The sequence below is a fragment of the Corapipo altera genome, unplaced genomic scaffold (assembly GCF_003945725.1).
Source record: "Corapipo altera isolate COAL_440 unplaced genomic scaffold, ASM394572v1 65, whole genome shotgun sequence".
Lineage (NCBI taxonomy): Eukaryota > Metazoa > Chordata > Aves > Passeriformes > Pipridae > Corapipo > Corapipo altera.
This window is the reverse complement of record NW_020884891.1, coordinates 4519458-4536809: the sequence shown is the minus strand read 5'-3', so window position 1 is coordinate 4536809 and position 17352 is coordinate 4519458. Positions and strand designations below refer to the sequence as shown.

At 60.1% G+C, this 17352-nt stretch overlaps 3 protein-coding genes across 9 annotated transcripts; 2 read left to right on the top strand and 1 right to left on the bottom strand.

Moving 5' to 3' along the window:
• The first annotated feature begins 808 nt into the window (after positions 1-808).
• NOX1 (NADPH oxidase 1) lies at positions 809-5825 on the top strand. Of its 2 annotated transcripts, none has more exons than XM_027645353.1 (13): positions 809-1068; positions 2087-2182; positions 2585-2695; positions 2782-2866; positions 2942-3084; positions 3162-3286; positions 3547-3685; positions 3785-3877; positions 4045-4271; positions 4352-4514; positions 4642-4788; positions 4986-5110; positions 5299-5825. In XM_027645353.1, the coding sequence occupies exons 1-13, from the start codon at positions 1024-1026 to the stop codon at positions 5423-5425; spliced, it is 1626 nt and encodes a 541-aa protein (XP_027501154.1). In that variant the 5' UTR covers positions 809-1023; the 3' UTR covers positions 5426-5825. The 2 variants fall into 2 exon arrangements, with proteins under 2 accessions (XP_027501154.1, XP_027501153.1); XM_027645352.1 differs by having other exon boundaries at positions 3162-3343.
• A 552-nt stretch (positions 5826-6377) lies between these two features.
• Positions 6378-13548, bottom strand: CSTF2 (cleavage stimulation factor subunit 2). Of its 3 annotated transcripts, XM_027645425.1 has the most exons (15): positions 13429-13548; positions 13214-13292; positions 12219-12388; positions 11604-11740; positions 11403-11522; positions 11147-11302; positions 10901-11024; positions 10527-10589; positions 9294-9353; positions 8563-8704; positions 8046-8197; positions 7475-7752; positions 6964-7089; positions 6696-6821; positions 6378-6561 (listed from the first exon to the last, which is right to left on the bottom strand). In XM_027645425.1, the coding sequence occupies exons 1-14, from the start codon at positions 13484-13486 to the stop codon at positions 6699-6701; spliced, it is 1788 nt and encodes a 595-aa protein (XP_027501226.1). In that variant the 5' UTR covers positions 13487-13548; the 3' UTR covers positions 6378-6561; positions 6696-6698. The 3 variants fall into 3 exon arrangements, with proteins under 3 accessions (XP_027501226.1, XP_027501227.1, XP_027501228.1); XM_027645426.1 differs by lacking the exon at positions 9294-9353; XM_027645427.1 differs by lacking the exons at positions 8046-8197; positions 8563-8704; positions 9294-9353.
• TRMT12 (tRNA methyltransferase 12 homolog) lies at positions 13546-16942 on the top strand. Of its 4 annotated transcripts, none has more exons than XM_027645429.1 (8): positions 13546-13597; positions 14132-14203; positions 14371-14518; positions 14596-14785; positions 14875-15025; positions 15103-15212; positions 15852-16009; positions 16080-16942. In XM_027645429.1, exons 1-8 carry the CDS (start codon positions 13554-13556, stop codon positions 16491-16493), a joined length of 1287 nt encoding a protein of 428 aa, XP_027501230.1. In that variant the 5' UTR covers positions 13546-13553; the 3' UTR covers positions 16494-16942. The 4 variants fall into 4 exon arrangements, with proteins under 4 accessions (XP_027501230.1, XP_027501229.1, XP_027501231.1 ...); XM_027645428.1 differs by having other exon boundaries at positions 14593-14785; XM_027645430.1 differs by having other exon boundaries at positions 13582-13597; positions 14047-14203; positions 14593-14785.
• Positions 16943-17352: the final 410 nt, after the last annotated feature.

Below are 17352 nucleotides of genomic sequence, written 5' to 3'. Positions count from 1 at the left end.
CCACATAACCCTCATGTTCATGGGCACTGAAACGGGGCTGCCCCGGCGGGGCATATGGGGATGGGGGGGAAAAACCCTCAGTGGAGCTGGTAAGATTCAGGAGCACGGTGAGATGGGGGCTGGCCTCATCCTGCGCTTCCGTCAGCGTGGCCATGGCTGGGGGCCAGGAGAAACCAGCATGCCAGCAAAGAGCAATCCTGTCCAACCTGTTCCTCCAGGCTCAGGGCCTCAGAACTGACTGCTGTTCCCAGCTGGAGTGCTGGGCACTGCAGAGCTTGGGGCCTCCGGTGGAGGGCAGGCAAGAGGGGAAAGGTGGCTGGCAAAACAGCAGGTATGCTGATGGGACCCAGGCATCCTGGCCCCAAACTAGGAGTGTAACCCCACTCCTCCCCCAGTACCCATTTATAGGGTCAGGTCAGTCTGGGTGCAAGAATGAGGACGCTCATCCCCCCTCGTGCTCACAGAGGTGCAGCACTGCTGGTGCTCAGTTTTAACTCACCTGCCCTGTAATGGATCCCTGGGACAGACTCTGGCACTGGCACAGTGTCCTCAGGATACTTCTCCTCCTTTGGCGGTTTTTCTGTAAAACAGAGGCAGTGGAGGGAGGTCAGGAAACAGCACATTGGTTGAACCGGTCACAGGATGGATCCTCCGCAACTTCTTCCCACCAGGAAATTCCTACCTTAAAAGAAGCCCATTTTTGTCCTCAAAGATTGCAAAACCCCAAGAGGAGCAGCCTGATGCCCTCCCGCACCCAGTCGTGTGTGCCAAGGGGACCCTCAGCTGGGGACCATCCCCGGCCGGCACAGGGGGCTGGTTTGGGGCTGGCCAATGCGGTCAGCCCTGCCTTCCCGGAAGGTGGCCTTTGAAACTACCGGCATTTCCTCGAAGGCTTCTCAGGGGAAAGTCCCCGCGGTGCAGTTCCCGCACCCGGGACTGCCGCACCGCCTGCTCCCTCCATAAAACATCGGGCAGGCAGCGGCAGGCACGGGCAGGCAGCGGCAGGAGCAGGGACATCGCACCATGGGCAACTGGCTGGTCAACCACTGGTTCTCGGCCGCCGTCCTCGTGAGTGTGTGGGCTGGGGGGCTCACAGGGGTAGGGCAATGCGGGGGGCTGTGGGGACTACGGGCCCTGGGGCACCTGTGGGAGAGATGGGGGCTGACGGGCTGTCCCGGGGCTGGGCTCTGGGAAGAGACAAGCGTCCCTTCTGCTCAACCAACCTGCGTACCCCGCCAGCCAGGGGAAGGATGAGGGTTTGGAAAACTGAAGTCTTAAGGGAAATGCAACTCAGAGGAAAGGGAGGTCCTGGAAAACTTAAAAATGCTCCTGGTTTGCCCACTTTGGCTGGGAGCCTCCCGCACGGCTCTTCTCCCCCCATGAGAGCAGAGAATCCTGTGAGAGCTCACGCCAGGGTGAGGAGATGGAGATGGTCCATAGGGACCATCTGCCAGTGCTGTGCTGTGGCATCACTGGTATAACAGAGCGTGCCTGGCCAGCACCCATCGACTGGTCAGCACTGTATGGGGAGCTATGAATACATGGGGAAGTGGGAGTTTACAGGAAGTTGGACTAACTTAAGTTACCTTAAAAAAAACCCCAAACAAACCAAAAAACCAAAAACAAATAGAAGGCAGAGTGTTTTTTTAGGGAGCTCTGCAAAAAGTCAATGGCTGTGAGAGGGGCCAGTGTGGAGTGCAGTGGGGTTAGGCAGGGGATGGTGAGGCTGGGTGAGCCAGCTCCCTGTAAAACTTCCTCCTCCCAGAGTCTTCCCTGTGCAGCCCCGACCAACCTCCGGACCTGCCTTCCCGTTACACAGGTGTTGCCTGCTCCTGCCTTTCCTCCTTCCTCATGCATGGGTAAAGCACAGGGCTGTGGGTGACAAGACAGTAATTTCGCAGGACTTCCACACCTCTGCCCACCCTTGGCCCTGTGTCCTGGCCCTGTGCGTGATGCTGCAGCTCATAAGGAAACAGGAGGGGATGTGCTGTCCTGACACCCTCTGGTTGTGCCTGCACCTGACTGCTGCAGGGTGAGGGGTTCCCAAGGCCAGGGCCCTTCATGATGCTGTGACTTTTCCCCACAGGCAGCCTGGCTGGGCATCAATATCTTCCTCTTCACTTACTACTTTCTGTTCTTTGACCAAGATGACCGATATTTCTACACCAGGGCCATCCTCGGGGTAAGGTGCTCTCCAACAGCACCCTTCCTACCCAGGCACATGTGCATCCTGGAGCCCTCCTGCAGTGGGGTGGGGCTGCAACATCCCATGCCCCTTCCTTATTCTGTCCTCTTCCAGCCCACCACCATTCTGTCCCACTCCCCAGCCCAGTATTGCTCCTTGTTGGTCCCTGTCTTGATCCCTGTCTGGTCCCAGCCCAACAACATCCCAGCCCAGTACAGCACCACCCCCTCCCAGTCCAGCTCAGTCTCCCCCTTCCAAGTCTCCATCCCAGTCCAGCATTGCTCCTTCCCAGTCCCCAGGCCAGCATCACTCAGTCCCGGCTCAGCATCACTTGGCCCCATCCTAACCCAGTCCCAGTTACAGCACCAAGGGAGGTGCTCACCCCTCTCTTCTCCCCAGTCTGCCTTGGCGTGGGCTCGAGCATCAGCCAAGTGCCTCAACTTCAACAGCATGCTGATCCTGCTGCCCGTCTGCCGCAACCTCCTCTCCTTCCTCCGTGGGACCTGCTTGGTGAGTGCCCTGCAGTGGCATGGCCAGCATAGCTGTCCCCATCCCTGTCCCTGTCCCCATCCTGACACCACTGCCTCTCCCTGCAGTGCTGCAGGCGGACGCTGCGGAAGCAGCTGGACCACAACCTCACCTTCCACAAGCTGGTGGGCTATGCCCTGGCCCTGCTCACAGGTATCACCAGCACTGGGCTGGGGTATGGGGGGACAAGGGGATGGCCATGTGGGTGACTGTCTGTCCCCTGTCCAGCCGTGCACACCATTGCCCACCTCTTCAACCTGGAGCGCTACAACCAGAGCCAACAAGCCACTGATGGCAGCCTCCCCGCCATCCTCTCTAAGATGCACCTGCAGGACAACAAGTGGCTGAACCCCATCCACTCTAACGAGACGGTGAGCGCAGCCTTGGCATCCAGCCCCCTGCCACCACCTGTCCCCTGCCCCCCTAACCCATCCTGCCTCTCCTGCAGACCGTTGAGTACGTAGCTTTTACGACCATCCCGGGGCTGACGGGGGTCATCATCACACTGGCGCTCATCCTCATGGTCACATCCTCCACCGAGTTCATCCGCAGGAACTACTTCGAGGTCTTCTGGTACACACACCACCTCTTCCTCGTCTACTTCGCTGGCCTTGTCATCCACGGCATTGCGTAAGACTCCTCACCACTCCCCAAGGCAGGATATTGAGGGGCAGTGGCTACAAATCCCCTGTGGGGCACCCCAGGCAGAGTCCAGTGGGGTTGTGAACTGCCGTTCCCATGGTGGACTAGCCCAGCTGGCCTCATGCAGCACAGCTCAGCCCTGGCTGGGAGGCAGGAGCCGGCCCTCGGGCTCACCCCTTACCTCCCTACAGCGGGCTGGTGCGTGGGCAGACAGAGCAGAGCATGGCAGAGGTGGACCCCCATCGCTGTGCCCAGTACCTTATGCAGAGGGACCAGAACTGCACCCACCACTGCTGCAAAGACCCTGCGTTTGGGAGCATCCCTGCTGAGGTAGGGCAGCATTGGAATGGGTGTGAGGGGAGAAGCCCTCCCCATAGGAGGCTCCAGCCCTGGTCCTCCCCAACCCTTTGCCCTCCTCTGTCTCCACAGTCCTGGAAGTGGGTTCTGGCCCCCATCATCCTCTATGTCTTTGAGCGGATCCTCCGGGTCTGGCGTGCGCAGCAGAAGGTGGTTGTCAAGAAGGTGGGTGGTGCAGGAGCCTGTTCCTACCCCAGCTCCTTTCCTTGGAGTCACTGGTGCTGCAGCTTCTCGCTGTGGTGGCTGTGCGGAGGTGGGCAGGGGTGGTGGCCACAGCCCCCTTCCCAGAGACAGGAGCCAGGCTGGGTGCTGAGCCCTGTCCGTGCCCCCAGGTGGTCATGCACCCTGCCCGTGTGCTGGAGCTGCAAATGCAGAAGAAGGGCTTCCGCATGGAGGTGGGGCAATACATCTTCGTCAACTGCCCCGCCATCTCCCCACTGGAGTGGCACCCCTTCACCCTCACCTCTGCACCCGAGGAGGACTTCTTCTCCATTCACATCCGGGTGGCTGGTGACTGGACAGAGCGTCTCATCGACACCTTCCAGTCACAGAACCCCAGGTAGGCTGGAGAGTGCCCCCACAGGCCATCACAGGGATTTGAGGAGGCCACACCTCTCACCCAGGCCCTCCCTTGGCCAGGATCGAGGTGGATGGTCCATTTGGCACTGCCAGTGAAGACGTGTTCCAGTATGAGGTGGCCATGCTGGTGGGAGCGGGAATCGGCGTCACTCCCTTCGCCTCCATCCTGAAATCCATCTGGTACAAGTTCCAGCAGGCTGACCAGACCCTCAAGACCAAGAAGGTACAGAGTGTCCCATGGGACCAGCTGTGGGTTTCTCCATGCTGAGCTTCCCAGTACTTGGCATTGCATTCTCCCACCCGTCTGTCTCTGCTCCATCTTGAGCAACCCCTCTCCCCCCACATCCCAGATCTACTTCTACTGGCTCTGCCGGGACAGAGAAGCCTTTGCCTGGTTTAACGACCTGCTTGCCTCGCTGGAGCAGAAGATGGCCGAGTCGGGCAAGGCGGACTTCCTCACCTACCGCCTCTTCCTCACTGGCTGGGACACCAGCATTGTGAGTTGACCAGAGGCTGTTGTGGCTGCAAGAGGGGACACGGAGTGGCCGAGTTGGGCAGGGCAAGCACGACAACGGCTTTCAGGCACAAAGTCTGGGCATGGTGTTTGGTGGGATCAGCAATGGATACTCCTCCACGGTGAGGGACTGGGCTCAGGGGTGGTGTCTGGGGTTCTCACCATCCCTGTTCTGCCCAGGCCAACAACGTGGCACTTCACTTTGACACCGCTACGGACACGGTGACAGGCCTCAGGCAGAAAACCATCTTTGGGCGGCCCATGTGGAACGCAGAGTTTGAAGTAGTGGCTGCAGCCCACCCCAGGTGAGAGGTGGGCACAGAATTCAGAATGCTGAAGCGGGGATGCACCCCTCTCCTCCCTGGCACTCAGCACTGGGCTGGGCAGTGGCTTTGGGAGAGGTGTGCTATCCCCAGTAGGGAGCCTAACAAGCTTTGAAATCACTTTACCCTGAGTCGCCCACCTGGCACTGACATCCCCATGCTGTTTGCAGGTCAGTGGTTGGTGTGTTCCTCTGTGGACCGGGGGCCCTGGCAAAGAGTCTGCAGAAGTCTTGTCACCAGCACTCCAGTCTAGACCCCAGGAAGGTCAAATTCTACTTCAACAAGGAGAACTTCTGAGTAGCAGTGAGGCTGGAACCCCAGCGGGCAGGGATGTTGCCCGTCTCACCTCACCTCCTGTGCCAGAGAAAGGCCAGGGATAAGCATCTGTGCATGCATTGAAGCCAGGCAAGACACAGCAAGGTACTCCTTTCTCCATGAGAAATTCCAGGTTCAAAGACTGCTGCCTGCCTGTCCTGGTGTACAAGGGATCCTCATGGAGCCAGTGGGCCGGCAGCTCTGCATGGCCCCTTCACTGACAAACCAGAGACACATGCTGCAATGATGCTGCCAGAGCAGTGGGAAGCAGCAGGAACACCCAGTGGGCTGGGAGGAGCCACAGGACACAGATGGGACACAGGTATCAGGGGCCAAACATGCTCCTCCAGGTTTAAACAGTTCTTTGTGTAAAAGATTAAATTAAACTTGCTTTTCTTTGCAATGAGAGTCTCTGTGGTGAAGCAGCCCATGCTCTGACCTCTTATAGGGCTGTAATAAAACAGCTGGTTGATAGCAAACCCTCTGAGGTGTAGGGTAGACACCCCTCTACAAGGACTTGCTGCCATCCTGCCACCCCCAGAGCCGGGCTGCCCCCAGAGCCAGGCACCCCAGCACACAGGCCAGCAGCAGATGCAAAGCTCACACATACCCTGCTCCAGCATATGCAAAAAAGAGGGAAAACTCCCCTCCCCGAGCTGGCTGGCATGGTAAGCCATACTGCAATCCAATATGGTGCCCTTCCTGCTCCGCCAGCAGGGATAGAAAGCCAAGCTCTCTGTCCTGCCCTTCCCCTACACCCCTGCGAAGAGCATGGAACAAGAAATTCCAGGACTAGCTCTTGCCCTGGTGCTGTGGAGGAGGGAGGATGGCAAGTGGTTTGGACAAGACTGGAGACAGGCGAGACTGCACCCAGAACCCAAGAGTCCCACTCTGGCCTCCACGAGAGACCGAATAAGGCAGCCAGAGACATGGCTTTATTCAAACCCTCCTCCCACTTTATTTCAAACATCATAAAATATACACAGAGGAAAAAAAAAAAAAGGATGAATTGGAGGGAAAAACGTTGAGGGGGACACAACCTCTCCCAAAACGCAGCATCAGCTCAGGTACCAACAGGAAGCAGCTGCCATGGAGCATCACCTCAGTCCACCACAAGCCTGCCAGAAGGAAGGGGAGGAGACTGAGTCTGGCATGGAGAGAGAAGCAGGACAGAGCCCCATCCTGGGCAGCTCTGATTTACTGGAGGAGAAGGAGAACAGGCACAGGTTGAGGGTCAGGTTAAGGATATTACCTGTCAGGGTGCCCCTGTGGACTTCTGGATCTGCTCCTTCAGAATGAGGATGCTCTGCCGCTGCTCTGGGGGCAGCATGGCAATCTGGTCTGCTGTCAGCTGCAGGACCTGCATGATCAGTGCTGCCTGTGGGGAGAAGGGGGTCAGAGACATGCCTTGCCGGAGAATCCATGGGTTACCAGAGCCAGGGAGGGGCTGTCCCTGCCACAGAAAGGCACACAGGAAGTTTTGCTCCTGACATCTCACCCTTTCCCTTTTCTTCTCTCACCTTCTCATGATCCTGGGGGGTGACCTGGCTCTGTCCAGGGCTAAAGCCTCCAGGCTGACCAGCTCCTTGGACTCCTGCCCCAGGAATGCCTCCTCCCTGCAAGCCTGCCCCTGCCATGTTAGGAACCTGTGGGAATGAGAGAGGGGGTGAGGACTGAGGGGTCTCTGGACTCAACCATACAGTTCCAGGAAGGTAATGCAGATGATCTGATGGATGCCCTCGGACAGCCTGAAGATGCCTGAGCATGATGAGAGACAGGCTACCACGTGTTTTACGTGCTCTCCTCTCCCTCCAACTCCTGCACTCCTTCCTGCACGCCAGGAAGAGGTGGAGAGAAGCTTGAGCCTTGTCCTGTCCCCAGCAGATGGGCAGTGCCTGGGGAGATGGGACCCAGAGCCAGTGTCCCAGGCCTTATGCTTCCCAGAGGTGTTGCTCTGTGTGACACCCTCCACCCAGCCCCAATCTACAGGATGCCGTCGGTGCCCAAGCAGCTGAGCAGAGACGTGTGTACCTGGCGGGGCCCCTGTGGGCCACTGGCTCCCATGTTAAGTGGCCCAGGACCCTGTATCCCACCGGGCATGGGGCCACGCGGGTTGGGACCAGGCCCTCGAGGCTCCAGGCCCCGGGGCTCCAGGACCCTGGCCTCCATGGCCCTGGCTTCCAGCACTCGTGGCTCCAGGACCCGCGGCTCCAGGCCTCGTGCCTCCAGCGCTCGCGCCTCCAGCACCCGGGGCTCCAGCCCACGCGGCTCCAATCCTCGTGGCTCCAGCCCTCGGGGGTCTCTTCCAACTGTGGAGGAAAGACAAGGTAAGGTGCTGAAGGGAGCAGCGCTGCAGGGAGTGTGGGAGCGAGCCTGTGCCTCCTTTGTCTGGGGGATAGCAAGCACCCAAAAGGTGCAGGGTTGGGGGCAGAGGGGACATGCCTGGAGAAAGTCCCTTGCACCCTGGGACAGTCCCTCCTTGCCTGGTGTCAGTCATTTCACTGCCCAAACCCCCTTTCTACTCCTCAGGTCAGGGCAGCTGGCTCTACTCTTCTTGCCTGCATGCTCTAAGCCACCCAGTATTTCATGCCCCCTCTCTCACCTCGAGCGTCCATCAAGGGCCCCCGCGGCTCTCCCATCAGTGGTCGGGGTTCTCCCATGGGTCCCCCCCTCATCTCATGGGGGGGGCCACGGCTGTCATGACCAGGCATATGGTGCATAGGGGCTCCCTGGTGGGGCGGCCCAAGGTAACCTCTGATGCAGAGAGACGAGGAGAGCAAAGCAGGAGGAGGAGAGAAAGCGAGAGAGTGTGAATCAGACGCTGGCTTGGCACGGTCTGGGCAGAGCACTGGGATTGCCCCCGAAGCCGGCCGCAGGGGAGGAGGGTGAGGCTGACACAGGGATAGGTGCTGGTGGCCCCATGCCACAGGGCAGCTGCCATCACCCCGGGGATGTCCCGTCCCCGGGGAAACGGGCTGGCCCCCACAGTCGGCAGCACACAGGCCTCCGACCAGGCAGCAGTGACTCCCGGAAGGCTGGTGCCATCCCTGTCCTCAGTGAGAGGTCACCCTTGGTCAGGGGACAGTGCCAAGGGTTCCTCTCCTTCCCTCTCCCCTCACCTGGGCTCCACTTCTCCAGTGACTGAGAGCAGGGTCCCTCCGCGAGGGTCATTCGGGGCATCTCCCAAAAGGCCTCGGGGCGGCGGGCCACTAGCAGGTAGAGGTCCACGCTGCATAGGGGCCCTCGGGTCTGGCATGGGCACTGCCAGGGAGACACACAAGAGCTCGTGAGGATCTGCATGACCAGTGCCGTGCCGAGACCGTCCCCGGCGCTCTGGAGCCGGGTGTGGGTCGGCTGCACTGCTGGGGAGGCAGCCCCACACCCAAGGCTGGAGCACACCAAAGCCCCTTTCCTGGCTGCTGATTTTATTCCTCTCTTTTTCCTCCCTGGATCTACCTCAGGCTCCTTATGGCACCAGGGGTCAAACCAAGTGTGGGTGCTCCCATGGCAATCCCTACAAGTGTGGGCATCAACACCCTGCTGATGTGGGGCCAGGAGTAAAGCAAGACTTGGAAGACTCCTGGAAGTGCAGTGTCAAAGGAGGCTGGACCCTAGGCAAAAGCCCTCTCCAAACAAGCTCTCCTTTTCCACTGGAGGCTCCATGCATGGCTTTAGACTGTTCTCTCCTGCGGCCTTAAAGGAAATCCTGCCTCCTCCTCCTCTTAACCCTGCCAGGCTACAAGGAGGGATATGCCAGTCCCCAGGCCTCAGCATAACAGGGTGAAAGCTGCTCTCTGCACACTCCACAATGAGCTCCACGGGAGGAGGGAGCTGGCGGGTGCTGGGATACCTTGGACGCGTTCGATAGACGCAGGCCTGGCAGGTCCCACGGGCGAGAGCTGCAGGTTCCCTGGGCAAGCAGCAGGAAAAGAGGGAAAGAGCAGACACGTAAATAGTGTGTGCACACATGCATCCAGCCTTGGAGACAGTGCTGCCTGCAAGATCACACTTCCTAAAGTCCCCAGGAAAACCTACAGAGAAGATGCTGCAGATCTGGCTTCATTGACCTCTTCCATTAACACCACCTCTGTCACCACAGGCAGCACAGCCAGCGTGGCACAGTCCTTCCCTTGCTCAGGGAGAGAGGCAGGGAAGGAAGACAACCTGCCAAAAGACGTGGCACTCTGTGGGGTCACGTTGGCCCCACAACACACAACCAGCTAGCTCCTACTTCTGCCCCTGCCCACAGTTTCTGCTCTCCAAAACCTTTCGGGTGCCAAGAACTACCAAGTTGTTCTCAGGAAGACATTGCCCACTCCAAAGAAAACAAGAGTCAACTACCCCTAAGGCCAAAGTATCTCAGACCAGGTTTACCACGTTCCTGAAACAAGGCCTAGGACACAAGTCAAGACAACAAGAGTGTCAGGTGCCTGCATGCTTTGCTACTGGGAGAACAAGAACGCTCAGGTCTTCCTAGCCCTGGCACATGGCAATACGTGGACCATAAGGAATCTGGCTACGGGGTTGGGCCATACAGACCGTGCCTGCGGAGGGAAAGCCGAGCTCCCCGGGAAATTCCCAGCTAAGCCTCAAGCCAAAGCGGAGGCCCAGCTCCCTCTGCTGGGCACGGCGGAGGAGGACGCAGTGGCCGCACCAGCTGCTTCCCAGCACACAGGCAGCAAAGGAGCAGGACAGGGACCAGAGAAAAGCAAGCTCTGCCTGCCCGCACAAGCACAGGTACAGACAGGGGCTCGCAGAGATCGAAAACACAGGCATATCCCGCTCGGCGGGGCTTGGCAGCTCTCCCTGGCTTCCAGGGCACGACTGCACAGCATAGCACAGAACGAGCTAGGAGCAAACCGGTGCGCGGGCTGAGTCCTGGGAGCCAGAGAGCTGCTACCACAGCCTTGTGGCTAAGCCTTGTGCTACCACAGCCCAGCACTGTGGAGCTGCCCCAGGGGCAGGCACAGACAGGTTGCAGGTGGCTGGCAGGGGCTCTGGATGCTGCACTGCTCAGCACCCACAGCCTGGGCCCCGCTGGAGGGAGGCTCACCCCACACACAGCACCAACCACGTGTTTTACCTTGTCCACGCTCCAAGGGGACAGGCCCTGCGCCCGGCATCCCAACCTGTGGCTGCAGCCCACCTGGGAGAGGAAAGGCAGAGATCAGACCTCCCCTCAGCCATCCCTGTACCACTAACCCATTCCTTTGGCCTCAAATACCTTCCCCCTCCCAGCTCCTGGGGGAGTATCTGCAGGTTTATTTCCTTGGTGTTGGTCCCCCCCAGAGATAATCCAACATTCCAGCCTGCTCCTGGCAGCAGCCACAACCACAACGTGCTGTATGGGACCACATGTGCTCTCATGGGGCCAAGCCCTCCAGTCAGGGGGAAGGCAAAGGGGGGTGTCTGCAGGACCTGTGTGCCCACAGGTGGGGTGGCTCGGCCCAAACTCACCTCCTGGAGCCATGGGGCCGGGTCCCGGGCCCTGCACAGGGGCTGCCATCTGCCCTGGGGCCGGCACTCCGCCCTGCATGGGTGGCTGCATCAGAGGAGGAGCACCGTTCACATGCATCCCACCCTGCCGGGAGAGACACTGGAGTTCAGGGATGTCTGGTCACCCAGGTATGCACCCAGCTGGAAGAGCTGGAGCAGGCACTGCCCATCTTCCCTGCACAGCTCATGTGTCGTGCAGGCTCTTACTATGGGCTGTGGCTGGGACGACGGAGTGTTCTGTGGGTTCAGCTGCGTGTTGGGCCCTGGCCCAGGCCCTGGTCCTGGCCCAGGTCCTGGCCCTGGCACTGGCTGCTGGTTACCTGGGATCAGAGGAGGAACACTGGTCTGGCGATGCAGGATTTTCTAGGGTGAGAAAAAAGAGAAAGAAGTTCTTCCCCACTCCCACTCCACACAGGCTGCCACTGACACGCTCTCGACCCCGGATGAGCAGCAGGGGACGAACCAGCGCGATCTCGGGGTCGACGATCCTCATGACCACCTGAGCCTGCAGCAGGGCATAGGCCAGCTGGGGGTTCTGCAGCAGCATGTTCCTGGCTTCCTGGGGGCTGTTCTGGACACACAGCTGAGAAGACACGCACGGGTTAGAGCTCTGACAAGGTGTGACGGGGCAGTGGCAGTGGGAGCTGTGCCCTCCTGCACTCACCTTCATCTGCTTCATGAGCTCGAACATCTGCTCGGGGGGCAGGCTGGCCACCGCCCGGCTGATGGACTCGGGAGCGTCCTCGGGGTTCACAGGGTCCCCATAGGGTGACTCTATGATGGGGGCACCTGTGCCCAAGCCTGAAACACAGTTGGTGACCTTGTATGGCAACATGAATCGACAGTGGGTAATAGGGTCATGAGGAGGGTAGCACCACCCCACTACGGGGAAAGGGGGGGCAGTGAAAACAGGGAGACATCAGGAGGAATTTCTTAACACAAAGGGTGGTCAGGCATTGGAATGGGCTGCCCAGGGAGGTGGCGGAGTCACTATTCCTGGAGGTGTTTAGGAAAAGACTGGAAGTGGCACTTAGTGCTGTGGTTTAGTTGACAAGGTAGTGTTTGGTCAAAGTCTGGACTTGATCTTAAGAGATCTTTTCCAACCTAAAAGATCCTGTGGTCACCTTGGAGTGAAAACACAGCACTGAGCCCATGCACCCCTCTGGGGAGCCACTCACAACACCCCTTAGAACAAGTCAGCTCTCACAGCCACACAGGAGAGCACCACCTTGCTCTGCAGCACTGCCAGGGCCAGGCCCACCCCAGAGTTCAGACTCACTCTTGAGCTCCTCCTTGTTCTTCTCGCTGGCGGCGTTGTCGACGCGCAGGGCCCTCCCGCTGAACTCGCGCCCGTTCAGGTTCCTCATGGCGCTCAGCGCCGTCTCCTGGTCCTGGTACTCACAGAACCCATATCCCTTGGGCTTCCCCGTCTCCCTGTCATACACCAGCCTGTGCAGGGAGGGGAGGGACACCGGTGCTGAGGGCACGGTGGGCACCCAGCAGTGCCCACAGCTCCCAAAGCAAGGGAGGAGCTGCTGGGATACACCCTACAGGTGTGCTGGGAGCAGTGAAGGCACTGACGCCAGGCTTAGGCTGGTTAAGTCATCCCTAAGCCAGAGCCAAAGGGTCTCCTGACTTCTGGGAGGGGTGTTCCCAAAGCTCTGGTGTGAGGGAACTCTGACTCCACCAGGCAGCTCATAGGGGCACAGGATGGGACTGGATGCTCCTGGAGCTCACAAGCTCTTAATTGAGAGCTCTTCAGGACCTGGGAAACACCCCTGGGAGACACTGGGGCAGGACTGAGGAGCACAGAGCCTGCCCAGAGCCTGAGCACTCCTCTGCCACAGCAGGGTGGCCCCTCCAGACCATGTCCCTCTGTTGTGTGCCATGTGCTCCATCTCCAGGTGACCAAAGCACAGCCCCTCAGCCCTTGAGCACACCTGCCACAGCCTCACAACCCCCAGCAGATGCTGCTCTGCTCAAGGTGTGCCAGGGTAGGTTTGGACTGGATATTAGGGAAAGCTCTTCACTTGTTGTCAAGCATTGGCACAGGCTGCCCAGGGAAGTGGTGGATTCACCATCCCTGGGGATGCTCAGAAGGTGTGTGGATGTGGCACTTGGGGACGTGGTTTAGCGTAACAGTGCTGGGGGAACGGTTGGACTCGATGGCCTTAGAGGTCTTTTCCAATGCTAAGGATTCCCGACTCCGCGGTTCCCAGAGCCCGGTCTGGGGCGGAGCAGAGGGACGCAGGGGAGGCCAGCGGCCGCTCTCACCTAAAGCTGACCACGGGCCCAACCTCCGAGAAAATGTCCTTCAGCTGCTCCTCGGTGGCCTCGTACGGGATGTTCCCCACTGTGGACACAGACGGAGCCGCCGGTCAGCGCGGCTGGGACCGACCCAACGGTGAGGGGCGGGGGGAACCCCACCTGATACCCCGTCCCTTCCCCGTCCCTGCCCCTGTGCTGTCCCTCAGTCCGGCCCCTCTCACCGAACACGGAGCGCAGGGACCGATCCACGGCGGGGTCCCGCACCGACAGACCCGCCATCGCGCCGCCGGCCACTTCCGGTCCGCGCACACACCGACCCCCCGCTTCCGCCTCCGCCCGCAGAAACATGGCGGCGGCGCTCTCGGAAAGTGCTCCGGCGGGAAACGCCCGGTAGGACCGCGACCCCCGGACCGGGAGCCGGACCCCCGACTGTGGCCTTGGGGAGCCCTCCTGGCACAGCCGGTCAGGAGGTGCCAGCTCCTGGAGCAGCCCCGCGGCCTCGGTGGTGCAGTTCCGGGCACCGGCCCTGAGGCACAGCCCCCCGGGTATCCCACCCTGGCCACCCCATCCCCGAGAGCCCCGATCCCAGGGTACCCTGTCCCGTCAGACCCCCGGGCACCCCACTCCCAGGGTGCCCAATCCTCCTAATCCCCTGGGACACCTCACCCTTAGTGTACGCCCCCTCTGGAGTACTCTACCCCCCAGACACCCCATCCCCTGGGGTGCCCCATTGCCAGGCACGCCATTCCGTCCCATCCGTATTGCCCGAACCCAGAGCATCCCATTCCCTGGGACACCACCCCCAGGACACCCCACCACCCCGGTCACCCTGTCCCCAGTGCCCCCAGACCCTGCCCCGGGCAGCAGCCAGGGCTCCGATGTCCCTGGCACCCAGTGAAGTCTCTCCATCCCGGGGCTTGGCAGGATGGAAGCCGAGGACATCTCCATCCCCATCCCTGCACTAGCCACGGAGCGGCGGCTCGCCCAGCGCCTCAGGTGAGGGGAATGGGAACGAGGGGGGAATGGGAGCGAGGGGATAATGGGAGCCCTGTGCTGCTCCAGCAGGTGATGGTGGGACTGGCTGAGAGGAGGGTCACAGAGCCAGTCCCGCACCAAGAGGGTCTGCAGAGCTGGAAGGGCCTGACCAGGCCTTGGCCTTGCAGGGAGCATTTGGAAGAGAAGCAGCTGCTGGACAGGCGCTACCAGCTGCAGCAGGTGCCAGGGGGCCGCATGGCCTTGCCTGTGCTGGAGGAGAAGCTCTCCCAGCTGTGCCTTCCCCTGGAGATGCCCTGTGAGCTGGTCTGGATCCAGGTCAGGAGAGCCTCCTTGCCCCAAGCCCTGCATGGGGCGATGAGGTCTCAGCCCCACGTGCCACATCCCTGCAGCAGGACCCTGTCCCCTCCAGGGCATCCCGGCGACGGGCACCTGCCCAGAAGCTGCGGGATGAGCTGCGGCAGCTGCTGGGCGGGAGCTGGTCGGAGGAGCTGGAGCAGGATGTGCCCCATGCCTGGCAGCGGCACGGGGACCTGGTGCTACTGAGTGAGGACAGCTTCAGGGCTGCACCGTGGGAGAGCCTGGGTAAGGAGGAGCAGGGTCTGCCTGCCCTGATCCTGCCCACAGAACCTCTTCTGGCCTTTCCCAAATCTCCTGGGATGGGTTTGTTCCAGGTCCAGTGCTCTGGGAGACGGTGGCCTCGGCTTTGGGTGCCCGGCGGATAGCCAGGCGAGGACGGGTGTTGCCAGACGGGATGCGGACCCCCAGTGTGACCCTGCTGCTGGGCCAGGACGGCTGGGTGGAGCACGTGGACAATGGGATCAGGTAGGCAGGAGCCACGGTGCAGGATGTGGCCGGCACAGGGAAGGGGCCACCTTCACCATCCCGGCGGGGTCTTCCAGGTACACCTTCGACGTGACCAAGTGCATGTTCTCACCGGGAAACATCACGGAGAAGCTGCGGGTGGCCTCACTGCCCTGCTCTGGGGAGGTCCTGGTGGATCTTTATGCAGGTAATGGGGATGGAGAAGGGCTTTGGCAGGGTGGGCAGGCAGAGAGCAGTGATGCAGATGGCATCCAGATGTCATTTCCAGCCTGGAATGAAAAATACTTAGGCTTAGAGCTCCCACCCTGTTTGTGAGCCCTCAGCTATCCTGGCACTTCTGTCCCTCCTGTGTCCCTGCTGCCTTTGGACACTTAGGATGACCTTGCACTCAGGATCTGCAGAGCACTGCTGCTTGAGGGAATCATTTGGATCCAGGGGAAAGATTTGCTGCTGTTTTGTGCTTAGGGAAGTTAGTGCTTCCAATTTGTGCCACACTGAAGGGATGTGGCACCCACAAAACTGCTCTGGAGTAATTAAATGTTAGTCTGGGCACTCCTGCACAGAGTGGAAGCAGGGCAGGTTTTGAGCTGATGGCCAGAGACTGAAGGTAAAATAAGCTCCTCTAAACATTTTTCAAGACAGATTTTGCTTTTGCAGAGGAGGGAGGGGTGAACTTCCATTTACTGAGTGTTTGGGCTCGTTCCAACCCAGAGCAAAGCAGTTTTGGAGAGCTGGGATGACAGTGTGTACCCCACCCTGCCTCCAGGGAGGAGCATGGGTCTCCAGCAGGTCCTTGCCCTCAGCCACTGCCACCTCCTGCCCGCAGGCATTGGCTATTTCACGCTACCATTCCTGGTTCATGCGGGAGCCGCCTTTGTCCATGCCTGTGAGTGGAATGTCCACGCTGTGGAGGCTCTGCGCCGGGCCCTGGCACTGAACGGGGTGCAGGATCGGTGCCACATCCACCACGGGGACAGCCGGCAGGTGAGCACCGCTGCCCAGCTGCGGGTCCCCATCCGCACCGGGCATCCCCTCACCTCCCCTCTCCTCCCAGCTGGAGCTGCGGGACACGGCCGACCGGGTGAACCTGGGGCTGATCCCCAGCTCGGAGGAAGGCTGGCCAGTGGCCTGCCGTGTCCTCAAGAGGGACACGGGTGGGGTTCTCCACATCCACCACAACGTGGAGACTCCCCCTGCACCGACCCCGATCCTGCCAGCTGAGTGGGGGTCTCCAGAGGCACAGCGCCCAATGGAGGACACTGGGAACAAGACAGTGGGGGCCAGGATCAGACCCGAGTGGCAGAGGTGGGCTGAAACCACAGCAACGCGGATCCAGGGGCTGCTGGTGGAGCTGCATGGGCGGCTGTGGCACACCAGAGTCCTGCACATCGAGGCAGTGAAGTCCTATGCACCCCACGTCCATCACCTTGTGTTGGACCTCGAGTGCCGGCCAGCACTGCCCATGTAGCTGGGAATGGGCCCTGTTGTGGCTCCAGCTCCCATGGAATAGTGCTATCACAGCACCAGGAGCAGTGTCCTGCTGCCAGCCTGGATATGCCTTATGTCCTGTGCCTAGCAGTGCCTCCCTGTGCCCAGAGCACCCAGGGATGTGCTCCCTTGGGAGATCCCTCCAGGATCCAGGTCGAGGATGCAGTGAGATGGGGCTGAGAGCTCCCTGTGTCCTGCCCCGACTCTGCCAGTCGCTGCCTGGATTTTGGACATGTGGTGGCACTTTCAGCCCTGTTTCCACACAGGAGAGAACCACAGGGCTGAAAAACCTCGGGTTCCTGCTGGGTTCATTTCAACAGGTTGGGGACGGGCTTTGTGGTCGTATTTACCAATGTGCTTTTTTATTGTACTGGAAACAGGGCTGTTTATCTTGGCTTCTTCTTACATTTTTTTCAGAAATAAAGATGTTTCTCATATCTCTTGTTAGTGTCCAGTTAAAATGTGAACACTGGTGCAAGCATGGGGGCCTGGGAAGGCCGGGTCCCAGAGAGGTGTGGGGAGGGGCTCAGAGAGCAAAACCTCTGCTGGCATCCTATGCCTGCAAGCCCAAAGCCCTCTAAGTATTGTGTGTGTACCCCTGATGGAGAGAAGCTCTGCCGCATGAGGGAGCTCCCACTGGCCCTTTGGCGTCCCCATGTTTTTTCTCGTGTCGGTGTCTCATCTTCTCTAGGGCTGGGAGCCTCTGGCTCTCCAATCCCGTGACAGGGAGCCCCGGGGTGCGGCCGAAAGTGTGGGAAGAGCTGCGTCCTCGCGTTTGCTCAGGGCTGCTCCCAGCTGGCGCTTCCCCCGCAGGATCTGCGTGGCAAGAAGCCACCTCT